This window comes from Hoplias malabaricus, chromosome 4 (assembly GCF_029633855.1).
Source record: "Hoplias malabaricus isolate fHopMal1 chromosome 4, fHopMal1.hap1, whole genome shotgun sequence".
In the NCBI taxonomy this organism is placed as follows: domain Eukaryota; kingdom Metazoa; phylum Chordata; class Actinopteri; order Characiformes; family Erythrinidae; genus Hoplias; species Hoplias malabaricus.
The window spans coordinates 53,834,209-53,846,303 of record NC_089803.1 but is presented as its reverse complement, the minus strand read 5'-3'; the positions used below and the strand labels follow the sequence as shown (position 1 = coordinate 53,846,303).

Here is a 12,095-nt window from a genome sequence, read left to right as displayed (position 1 = left end):
CAGGATGGTGGGCCCCTAGTTATAGGTGATGCCATTCAGGACTTTTACTATTATTCAGGCTTTTGTAGGGCTTTAGAATCATGCAAGAGACACATATGTTGCCACGGCTATGTCAGATGAGGCTCAAGATAATGAAGCACATGTATCTGTCAGGTGCTGAAAAGCAAAAAATAGAAAAAGGCTGAATAAGAAAATTGGGCACAAACCTTCTGTAAGTATACTCCTGCAGTTTGAATGAAAGTGTGTGTCAGGGATAACTAATAAGTTAGCCACAAAACTAAAAATAAAACTGTTAAAACTAGCCGTTTTCTTTATGTGGCTGAAGTGAACATGTTTTATTTTTTTCCCTTGTTAATAATAATTAATCATGATGTCCAATTACAAATGTGTACAGAGGTTTTGTGCAACCACTGAATCTGCAGTTCTGACAGTGGTGTGGTTTAAGGTAAGCAAACTTAGTTAGCTAGAAAGTGATGGGGCTAACTGCTTTCTTAGAATATTTAGGCTATTCGTTTTGTGTTCAGGTGCTATAAGGAAATATTTTTGTATTTAACTTTGCTGTTTATATGCACACACTAAATTTTCTGCACTTTGATTGTGTGGTAGATTCATAAGCTGCATTATTTTTTAATACAAAATCAGAATCTTGTTAAGTTACTGTTGTTTACAAAATAAGCAAATGCTTATAGATTTTTTTGTTACTTCTGAATGTTTGAAACGGTTGCATTTGTAGTCAAATAAACAATTTTATAAATAAACCATTTAATATTATTAATATATACTCAATATAATTAATTATAATTAATACAACATTTATTTTGTTGCAATATTGTGTTCTTTAAATTAATAAAAGTATAGTTCAGTGTTTTGTTCTATTGCCAAGAATATTGTTATTCCCAAGTTACCCTGAAATATCGTGATATCATTTTAGGGCCATATCACACAACCATAATCATTGATTGCAAGGCAGGATCACACATTGGACAAGGCAGGGCATCACACACTGACCCAGTCACTCACACCTGTGAACGTTTTACATAACCTTTTTTAACATAGATTTAGATGGGACCCTGGAGCTGTGTGGTAGCAGAAATATTTGTACAGACACTGCCTCCCCCAGGTAAGTCAATTGGCTTTATGCAAAATTGTCCACTGGTGTGAATGACTAGGTGAGTGTGTAATACTCTGCAATGGAATGGAACCCTGTTATTTTACTACCTTGTGCCCAATATATTTTGACTGATTCATTTATTCATTTTCAGTAATCGATTCCTTTTGAATAACCCACCTATCAAATGTGCTTTTGGACTGTAAATCGTCAAATGTGCTTTTGTGACCTGAAATGAGATTTGAACCCACAACCCCAGACCTGTGTGAAAGTCACAGTCCTACCATAAATACATTTTAGACAAGTAATTAGTAACGTGTAGCAAAATAATATTTTGGGTGATGCTAAAATGTGCACAAAAAGAAGCAAATTGAAAAGGGTGCATACTTGTGGTGGTGAATGACCATGATATGTAGACACGTTTACCTTCCTAAGCCGTGCATTCCACCAAATGAGATAAAAAAAGAATACACTTGAAGTTCCTCTAAAGAGCCAATCAAATACCAAGACGCCTCCAGTGACGTCAGGACGTTACCTTCTACCAGCCAATAGCCATAGACGTCAGGGCGGAACTGCGGAAAGAGAGAAAAGAGCGCCTGGATTGAGTTTGAAAAGCAGCCATAGACAGGTCAGTGTGTGTTTATATTACAGTAAATATAAATTAGTACAAACACACCATCTCGCAGGCCTACGTAATTTCCACGTGAGCAGGGCAGGGTTGTCAGTTTTTAAACAGCACTACAGTTTATTTTTAAAACGAACTACAATGTAGTGTGAGCGTTACCGAACAAACCAAGACGGCAAAGCTGCTCCAAACGAGCGAATTGTTTATTTTACAATACTTCTAGTCTCGTCGAAGGATATAGGGGCTCGGAATAAATATGAATTTTATCCCTAGCGGCTTTTGTCTTTTGAATACAGCGACCTGCGGTACCTCTCGATTAGAGTACCAGTCGTTTTTTAAACCGAATCCTTTTAATGAACTCTTCGAATCGATTCACCAGTCCTTCACCAAAAAGCATGACTTCTCTGTTTAGCTAGACACCTTATGCCAAAAGTCAAGCCCATCCAATAGGAAAAGAGCTGAGGGAGGTAGTCCACAACTTGGGTTTAAGATATTTAGCTAGCTAACTGAGAAGTCCTGTTTTTTGAGGCACTCCCAGACACAAACAGAAATTTCTGTTTAATTGAGCCACTGCCACTTAAACTACGTCATTCAGAGTGTTCTGATAATGATTACTTGAAGAGAATCGATTCAGTGATGTGAGGGAAACCAGTTGTAACAATTTCTACACAAATACAATTAGCTACGACTGAACAATGTATTGTTTCAGTGTTGATATTATGATGTGTGAATGCACAGCAGTCAAAACTGTCTCCTTTCACATTTCCATTCCACTGAAAGTGCAGCAAAACACCAATGGGTTTTGTTCAAAGTCAGCAGGTGAAGTATAAAGGGAACTATCATAATTTAGATAAAATTGGAATGTTTTTAAAAATCAGTGAATAAGAGACAACACAGTGTGGGTTGGGCTGTTGCATCTGAGGTAGTCTCAGCCACACGCTCCACCCACAATTTGCTTTCAGTGCGTTAAATTGGCCTCACTGTCAGGATTCTGCTAGTCTCCTATATCTGTCTCCTATACTTCATACTGAAAAAGGCAGACTTTAGATTGGTCTTTTTGTGTGTCAGTCAAGTGTAGTCTTGCCAAGTTAAGTGCAAGACTACATTTGGGGTAAAATGGTCAGAATTCCTGCTTTATTCCAATGTTGAACATTAGCAGACTAATTTAAATCGTTGGAAATTAGTTGGAGACAGTGACATCTGTGTCACCATGAATATTGAGTCTGGGTGATGTGGTGCGGTGGACAGTTGAGCCGAGACAAACTTTATACAAATGAATCCAGCCAACGTGATGCCTCTAACCCATTAGAAGATGGCTTGTGTTGGCTCAGTAATTTTCCACAATGCAGGATTTTAAACATTCGTTCTGTGTTGAAATGTTCCAGTGAAGCATGGAGGAAAAGCTTATATTGTGTGAACCCAGACAGACCAGTGGTGGTTTCTCTGAAGGTACAGAAGAGCAGTAGCGATAATACTCTTCTTATGATCCATGATAAGAACAACAGTTCAAGTCCCACTCGGGGTGACTGTCTGAGGAGTTTTGTGTGTTATCCCCATGTCCACATGGGTTTCCTCCGAGTGCTTCGGTTTCCTTCCACATTCCAAAAGGTGGTTCAATGTTAATACTCAACAGCTTTTTCTCCAAAGCGCTCATGTAATGGAGTTTGAATTTGAAATCAGTTGTAGAATACGGTATCTCAGACATCAGGCAGTATATTCATAACTATTTGATGCAGACACTTTCTGTAAAGGAGAATTAGATGCATCAGATATCTGCTTCTATTCCCAACATTGTGAGTTAATTTTGACTGACTAAGAACAGGTTTCAACCAAAGATTAAATGTAAAAGTTTTACTAGCACTGGCACGGTGGCACAGCATGTAGTGTCGTAGTCACACAGCTCCAGGGACATGGAGTCCCGCTCCGGGTGACTGTCTGTGATGAGTTTGGTGTGTTTTCCCCGTGTTCGTGTGGGTTTCCTCTGGGTGCTCCAGTTTCCTCCCACAGTCCAGAAACACATGTTGGTAGGTGGATTGGCGACTCAAAAGTGTCCGTAGGTGTGAGTGTGTGAGTTAGTGTGTGTGTTGCCCTGTGACGGACTGGCGCCCCCTCCAGGGTGTATTCCCGCCTTGCGCCCAATGATTCCAGGTAGGCTCTGGACCCACCGCGACACTGAACTGGATAAGCGGTTACAGATAATGAATGAATGAATTAATAATACTGCAATATTTTAATCAAAAACCATAAACAACACATTGTATATTAAGAACAGCTTATTAAAATTTACATTTTTACAAACTGAACTGGATATATTTGGCCTCATTTGTGAATCTGTGAATTGTTGAATCAGACTTTAGACGGAATTAAATGAAAAGCTTGTAATCCTTAAAATAAATCCAATATCACCTCAGTGGTGTAAAACACACCTGTCACTAGATTGCTGTGCTAGTGAGCAGATATGTTTTTTTTTTTTTTGTGTATATATATATATATATATATATATATCGTCCACTCATTTTGTCCACTCTGCTGCATTATGGCTGTTTTCATTCCGGAACTTTGGGTTTGATATACGACTGGAGCAACACTGCTGCAAGTTTTCCTAGTGGTTGCACACACTTTTACACACTACTGTAAAATGTGCCTTTTGTAATGTATTATCATATAAATTGTCCATTGTCCATCTAAACAAAACTCTAACTTTAAATCCATGACCATTGCATCAGACCCTTTTTAAACCATTTTAGTGTATTTCTTATTCTTAGGCAAGACCCACATTACCAAAGTGTGCACCAGACAGGTTGCATGTTTAAAGAGTTTGCTAAAACTTGCTCCCTACTAAGCAGACTAATGAGTGCAGTACGAGTGGACCTTTGACTTGCCAGACCTGCCACTGTTGGGGATTTCTTTGGCGTTCTGTGTAAGATTTTGCAAATCTTAAGCTTCATTGTGTTTTGAGACATTGTATTACATTTTACAGTTTCAGAACTTGGCTTCATGGACATTAAGTTACTTTTTAAATGATTCCTATGCTTTTAGTCAAAACTGTATTAGTAAATAAATGACATCTTGCTTACCTTTCTTGCCATGAACGTGGCCCTATGGGCAGATACGGTGTTAAATACAAACTAACAATGTTTTTGGTCTATGAACATTTTAAATAAATGAACGTTTGAATAAATTAACAATTTGTGTTCACAATGATAGAAACATGTTTATCATTTATACAGTTAACAAGAATGTTTGAGTATCACAAGACAGTTGTGTTGCTTCCCTAATTCCACTCATTTTACCAGCTAGACTAAGGACTGAAGTGAGGGGATCCTCATATCCACTGCATAATCAGGCCGACTGAAGATTATCATATGATGCTACTAACCCTCCTCCATACTTATCAAGCTTTGATCAGTTGGCACTACAGGTTTTATTGAGTTTGCTGAAGATCACAGCACTGTAGTAGTGTTTGTGCTGAAGGCATGCTTTTGAAGAAATGTTAGAGTTCTAGAAAATAATTTTTCCCTTGTCACAGTGTTAGCTGTAACCGTGGTAAGGTTAATTCTACAGTTACCGTCAATGGACTCCAGCAAAAACTAATTGAAAGCATAAAGTTTTAGGTCTAATCCGCTGTTGGTTTATTAAGAGTGAATAGCTCTGAATATGTGGAAATTCAACTGATCTAGTGATCTCCAAGCCAGGTAGCAAACTGTGCTGCTGGCTCTACGCTTAAAGTAGCCATAATTTGAAAAGCTGTGGCTGTGTGCACTGAGATTTAGGCTAGTAGTTAGTTTCAGATTTCCCAGTTACATTTTCAGGTGCTGGAAAACTTTTGTGCCCACAAAATGCAGAGAGGCCAAGTGATAATGAAATGCTTTCTTAAACTCTAATCGCAGTATCAGAAAGTCATCATTTTTAACCAGAGCGAGACGAGTTTACCCCTCCTTACGATTTGAATACTGTCGATTTGCCTACTGTGCGCCCTTGATCCCAGCCCTCTTCTCTTGCCTTTTAATTGGCTTCACTGGGCCAAAAATGCTGCTATTTCTCTCAAAATTGGATGATTATGTGTGCAAGGGGGAATGATGCAATTTACAGTAAGTTGCTCGTAAAACAGTAGCTTGGTGTTACTTAACGTACATATTGCCAAGGCTACGTGGTGTACTTATCACTTCAGGCTTTTAGCTCTGTTATTTGTGCTTTTTCTTTGCCGTGCCTTCGCGCAGGTGATGGGGTGACTGACACAGCTCATGCAAGTTAGTGCCCACTGAATGTGTACAAAAAGGAAAAACAGACTATTTTGGCACGCTGTTAATCCACTTTTTCCATCAGTCAAGCTGCCGGTATAAACTGTTAATAGGTGCTTTTCTGGCACTCATCTTGTGTGGCTCTTAAGAGAAGCGAGTAAGCCTCCCCCCTGCTTTGGTGGCACTGATCGAGGTGGCTTGTTTACAGTGTGTTAGAGAGCAGCTGACGCCAGCCTCCCCGGGGACAGCACAAGGGTTAATTGCTGTTAAAGTGGTGGTCTCGTCCCTCTCTCCGGCCCTGATGCTCCATTAGAGCTGACACTAATGAGGCAGTGCAGGGAGGACACCCTAGAGCTGGGGGACCACACTGCAGGCAGGGGAAAGAGAGAAAGTGAGGCAGAGAAACTGATGGAAGAACTATGAGAGAGAGAGAGAGAGCGAGAGCAAGTGAACATTGGGTCATAGATCAAGAGAGTGCTGTAGTGTTAGTGAGTGTGTATGTGTGTGTGTAGTTGTTTTTGCCTTAATTGGACGCTCAGGCTCAGCTTATGGCCTACATATGGTTTGTTTGTTATCATGAATTCGGTCGGGGCATTCTAGCTGGTTGAGACATGCTTACTTGTGGTGTTGTAGTAGGTAAGATGTTTGCTCACCGCGTTGTTTTCCCATATTTTAGGTCAAAATTGTGGTAGATGATTAATAACGGAAACTTCATTTAAAACAATGTTTAAAGCTTTTGTATATGTATAAATTTTTCCATAATTTATCTATTTTTAAAAAATATTTTAGTTTTAAACTACATTGGGTAGTTGCTGACTAAATTACAGGATTAAAGAACACTAGATGATATATTTACCTCACAATTACAGCTTCAAAGTCATTACAATGCTCCACTGTAAAAGGAGAATAGAGATTCTGACGTTACTTCTCCATGCTCAGCACTGCAGGAAATGTGCTATGTAACTTTGGGAGGAAGGTAGGAAATATGTCTTGCAATTTGAGCAGTCTCACAAGCTGATTTATTGAGGGCATGATCAGACATGGCCTTATTTGTCATAAAATACACTGTGACAAATACAAAGAAAATCTCATTGTTTTGGACATTTCAAAGTACATGCAAATTGTAGCCTACCTTCTACTTCTGATACACAGTATCCTGTACTATCCATATGGGGTTGTGTCTCATGCGCAGTGTGAGCACCAACATTACTTCGTATCATTTGGGCTGAATACTTTCAGGTCACGGTGGGTCCAAAGTCTACCCAGAATCACTGGGGGCAAGGCAGGAACACACCCTGGAGTGGGCGACAGTCTTTCACAGGGTGACACACACATACACAAATTCACTCACATACTCACACCTAGGGACACTTTTTTGAGTCACCAATCCACATACCAACGTGTGTTTGTGGACCGTGGGAGGGAACCGGAGCACCCGGAGGAAACCCACATGAACACAGGGAGAACACACTAAACTCATCACAGACAGTCACCCGGAGCGGGACTTGTCCCTGGAGCTGTGTGACTGCGACACTCCCTGCTGCACCACAGTGAACTTTTTAATGATATAATGTTTTTATTTGATGCACCTATACACTTAAAGTGATGTGGGTGAGCAAGCAGATAAATATGACCATTTTATGAGTATGCAGTATGTAACTGTTATTTGCTCAAGTGATAAATGATGTGTATGACATTAACATAACATTAAATAAAGTGTAATTATAAAATGTTGGCTAGGGTTACTAAACCTCAACAACAACAAGAAGAAAAAAAGGTCATTTTATGCACTTCAGAGCCTAACTAATGTAGGTATGTATGCATGTACCCCAAAGGTAACCATCTGGAGGCAGCATACCTGGCCAGTCATGAGTTATGCTCCCAGCCCGATTGTCCCAGCAGGCGCTCGAAGCGTCCAGGAGCAGCGAGAGCGCTGGGAGAGGAAGAGGAATCGCACTGGCCGTGAACTGGTCCAGACTGAACAGAAGTACTGCGAGCAGCTGGACCTGGTCACTACTGTGAGTTCAGCTACTCTTAATTTAGTATGCACACAAAATGAGTTATGCATCTTGATTATCCGCTGTGCTTTATGAAGAAAGACAGGTCAACGTTATGGTCTTCAACTACTAAAATGTACTGGTATAATAGTCTGATATTAAAAATGGCCATTAAATACAAGCAATATATTTTACACAGAAGCCTCGGCAGTAAAATATAATGGAATATTTTTTTTCAATATTTATTGTGTCTGTGCTTTGCCTTCATAATGGCTTTTATTAACTTTCAGTTTTTTTCCATAATTCCTGACTTCTCTCTGGGCTCTGATTTATCAAGTGTGTTACTCTGAGAACAACAGCAGCTCCTTGCTTTGAATTGGTAATATCCCCCCTTTTTGTTGATTTTCCTGTCTCGGGAAAGGCTTTTTGATAGCTACACGTTCTTTCAGACGCATGCTATTGATTGGTCTTCACAAAGTACTAAGTTTCATAGAAATACCAGTACCGGTTTTTCACATCTGAAGCCAAATTGTAATTGGTTGTTACCTGTCCTGCTTTGGTGCTTCATGGAGGCTGGTATTTTCTGTACTTTTTAATCATCTTTGAACTGCAGGTAGGCTTTTTCCCCTTCTGTATGCCTAATGTCCTCGGAAACATCTCCCGAAAAAAGATTACTTGTATTTAATGGCCAATTTGACGAGGAGTTGAATAAATTAAATAGTGCATGTGGTTTCTTTTGTATTCTAATGAACAGTCAGCTCTAATGTGTGGACAATTGCTTATTTCTGAGTATTTTAATGATTTCATGCTCATCGTTTATGGAGACAACTGAGCTAGGAGGCTGACAATTACTCACATTTATTGCAGCATCTGGCTGAACTGATCAGCCTGAACATAAACACCATCAGTAAAAAATGTAAAATGCATCCAAACCTAACCTGAAGACATGTTATGGCACTTAAAAACTTTCATGTGAAGAGATGCCAGGCAATAATCCACTTAACAGCTAAGAGTTTTGTAGAGCTCCACCCACAAATATTTCATAGTGGTTACTTGTTATTCTAATTGGCCTCTGTGAGAGACGCATTTGTCTGAGACCGAAGGTCTTATTGTAGCTTTTTTTTTTTTCATGCCGCCGTCACACGTTTCCAGTCTTCGCTTTATAACTCACTGAAGGCCTTAAGCGTATTCAATTTGCCAAACTCATTTTATTACTAAATGACTTAAGAGCACTGCAGCTGTTTCTGTATTTGGAGCCACATTGTGTGGTCTAACACTGCCTGCTGCCTTTCTGACTCTCTGGCCAAGGCTCACCCACGCACATAGAAACAGCCTGCGTCATAACAGTTAGTGTTTCAACCCAGAGAGCCAACACTGTGAACCACTACATTGTTCTTATTGTTTTGAAATGTGCTATGTTAGTTAAGTGGCTGATTATTAAAACCCACACACTTTTTTTCCATTTCTTTTTTTTTTTTTTATGAGAATCTACATATTCTCCTTCATGTTTTCTTCCGCCCTCAGGTCATGTTGAATTAGCTCTGCTCCTAACCTGTTAAAAGTAATTGAGATGCCACTGATGTAAAAATGCTTTCCTCCATGTCTCAAGGGCGCGCTGTGTGTAAGGTGACACTCAGCAAGATGAAGAGTTATGAAAGACCGGCGACGAAAGATTTAATTTTCTCCTCCTTCCGCCCCCTCCCCCCCCTCTCCCCTCTAGTACTTTGTGGAGATTCTGAAGGCCAAAGGAACCCTGAGGCAGGACATTAGAGAGAGCATCTTCAGTTCAATTAAATCCATTCATTTAGTAAACCAGTAAGTATCCTTTCAATAATTAACTGGATATTGCTGCTCTGGGGAGGGGGAGAATGGTGTATGTGATACCGCTTAAAGAGGACGAGAGGGTTGGGAGTATTAATTGGGGTCTGACATAAGAATGAACTTTGAGAACTTGGCGATTGCCTGCTAAGTCTTATCTTGTTATTCTCTCAAGTGGGATCAGGAATCAATGAGTGTCCTGCATTTAGGCTTATGGCTGCACTTTCTCCTAAAAGCACCATTCTACCCTGCCATTCCTGCTATCGCCACCTTTCTGCCTTTTAATGATGGGCACTCATCTCTTCTGAGAATCGCAAGCTGATGATGGCAAGTTTTCGTAAATGCTGATGTCTTGGAATAGAATCCCATTTTATCAGTGATGCACTGTGATGAGAATTCTTGGAGGGAACCAATATTAAAGAAACACTGTAATGAAAACCAACACAGAAATAATCAAAAAGTACATGAGCATTTTAGATAAAAAATACCTTCTTGAAGAAACACTGTTAGATTTGGTATTTTTACTCCTCGGCTCTCATACAATTGCAGAGTGTAGTTCATTTTTCCAACACTGTCCTGAAATCAAGGGGAGGCAGTGGGGAAGGGGGGCATGTTTACGACCCTCATAGTGCAGTTTCTGCAGTGCTGAGCCTAGCCTGGAAACAACGGAGGCTCTCTTCTCTCTATTATAGGTCCGTGATTATGAAGCCGGCCAAATACCACCTAGCATTCCTTTAAAACCATGTAGGACAGTGTGTATTTGCAGCTTCTTCTGCAGCAGGAAACAGTTGGTGACTTTTAAGTAAAAACTGCATGGTAGCCAATAGCCAGTGTGCCAAATATCCACTTGTAATCGGGGGTCCCTATGTTCTGCTATAAGAGTTGAAGGCTATGCTATCCCGCCTTGTCAAGAGCGCACTATGGAATTTTTGTTTTGCTGCATTCTGTGCATCAGGTGGAGTAATAGAGGAGTGGAGAAGCTCTTGTGTATTGTTCCTCCTCTTGATACTCGGAATAAACCGAGATTAAGAGCCGCTTTTGTGTAATATCACTCGAAACTCTGAAGTAGATCCATGCGGCTGACATTTTACAGTGCTGCTAATCAAACTATGAATATATTTGTGAATATATTCATTACCAATAAAATTGTCTTTTGTCCTTTTATATAAGCCGTTTTAATTCTTTTTGTTTTGGTCAAAAAAAAAAACCCAAACAATTAATTTTGACCATTTTTCTTTCTTTTTCATTAAACATACTGTTCCTCTCCTGTCCTTTTCTTAAACCTCCTGTATTTGCTGTGGACTGGATTCAGGGAACAGCTTGTTGTTTGTACTAATTTATAAAGCCTAGTTGTGACTGGTCCGCAGGCCTTCTGGATTCTCTGCTTGTGGGAGCTTTGCTTCTCGACAGCCAACACAAACGAAAAGGCAAGGCTCGAGAGAAGTATGCGGGCGAAGATGAAATAACACAACAGGAAAGGGAAAAAAAACAAGCTTGAAGTCCAGTCTCAGCATTGATCTTCCAGTGTGGATAGAACAAACTAACAGCAAATTAACTCAACAAGTGTCAAGGAGCCCACCGCCGTTAACGGTGGATTTTCTCTGAGTGCTCTGTAAAGGCTACACGTGGCGTGGAGCTCTCTTGGAACACGTTGTGTTTTTGATTTACTGACGATTTAGAGCATCTGAAAGCGATGCGCAAGCAACTCAATCCCTCTCCTAATGTGCAATAGCCGGAGAGCAAACAAGCCTCCAGTTTGTGTTTTTCTTATTTTATTTGTTTATTTTTATTAAAAAAAAAAAAAAAAAAGCTTTATTAAGACCTCGGGGGCCGCACTAGTGAGATTACCTCTGCTGGTTGCTGACCGGCATTTGATATTTAACAGCACGATCAATGTAGGTGTATTTGCGTTACATGTTTGGACAGGTGTTTGTTTTTTTTTTTTTTTTTGTTTTTTTTTTTTTTTTTTTTGTTTGGTTGGTTTTTTTAACGGCCGCAACCCAGTAACAGGATTTCATCAGCACCCTGCCTAAATTGGCTCGAGATCTAACGTGATTGGACTGGGCGGCTGACTGTGTACATTTCCAGCCTTCCAAACAACGGGCAGAGAGGAAGGAGTGACAGCCTGCGAGGGCTTCATCCCGGCCTTGTTGATTGAGAATTATATTTACAGTCTGAATAATGAATCACTAGGGGTCCCTGAGGCTCCCATCAGTGCCAGACTGACGGGATGCTCCGGCTGCAGAGCTGAATGAAGATGGAGGGCTGAATTTCAGAGCCTGATGTATTGGATAAATTGGTACTCA

At 40.1% G+C, this 12,095-nt stretch overlaps 1 protein-coding gene across 1 annotated transcript in view; it reads left to right on the top strand.

Annotated features, from left to right (window-relative positions):
* Positions 1 to 1,656: 1,656 nt before the first annotated feature.
* The window catches only part of arhgef39 (Rho guanine nucleotide exchange factor (GEF) 39), a 54,494-nt gene continuing 44,055 nt past the window's right edge, over positions 1,657 to 12,095 (top strand). The window contains exons 1-3 of the mRNA XM_066669146.1: positions 1,657 to 1,736; positions 7,810 to 7,992; positions 9,692 to 9,786. Coding sequence (XP_066525243.1) covers positions 7,843 to 7,992; positions 9,692 to 9,786 — 245 coding nt within the window. The 5' untranslated portion in view covers positions 1,657 to 1,736; positions 7,810 to 7,842. The remainder of the gene's footprint in view (positions 1,737 to 7,809; positions 7,993 to 9,691; positions 9,787 to 12,095) is intronic.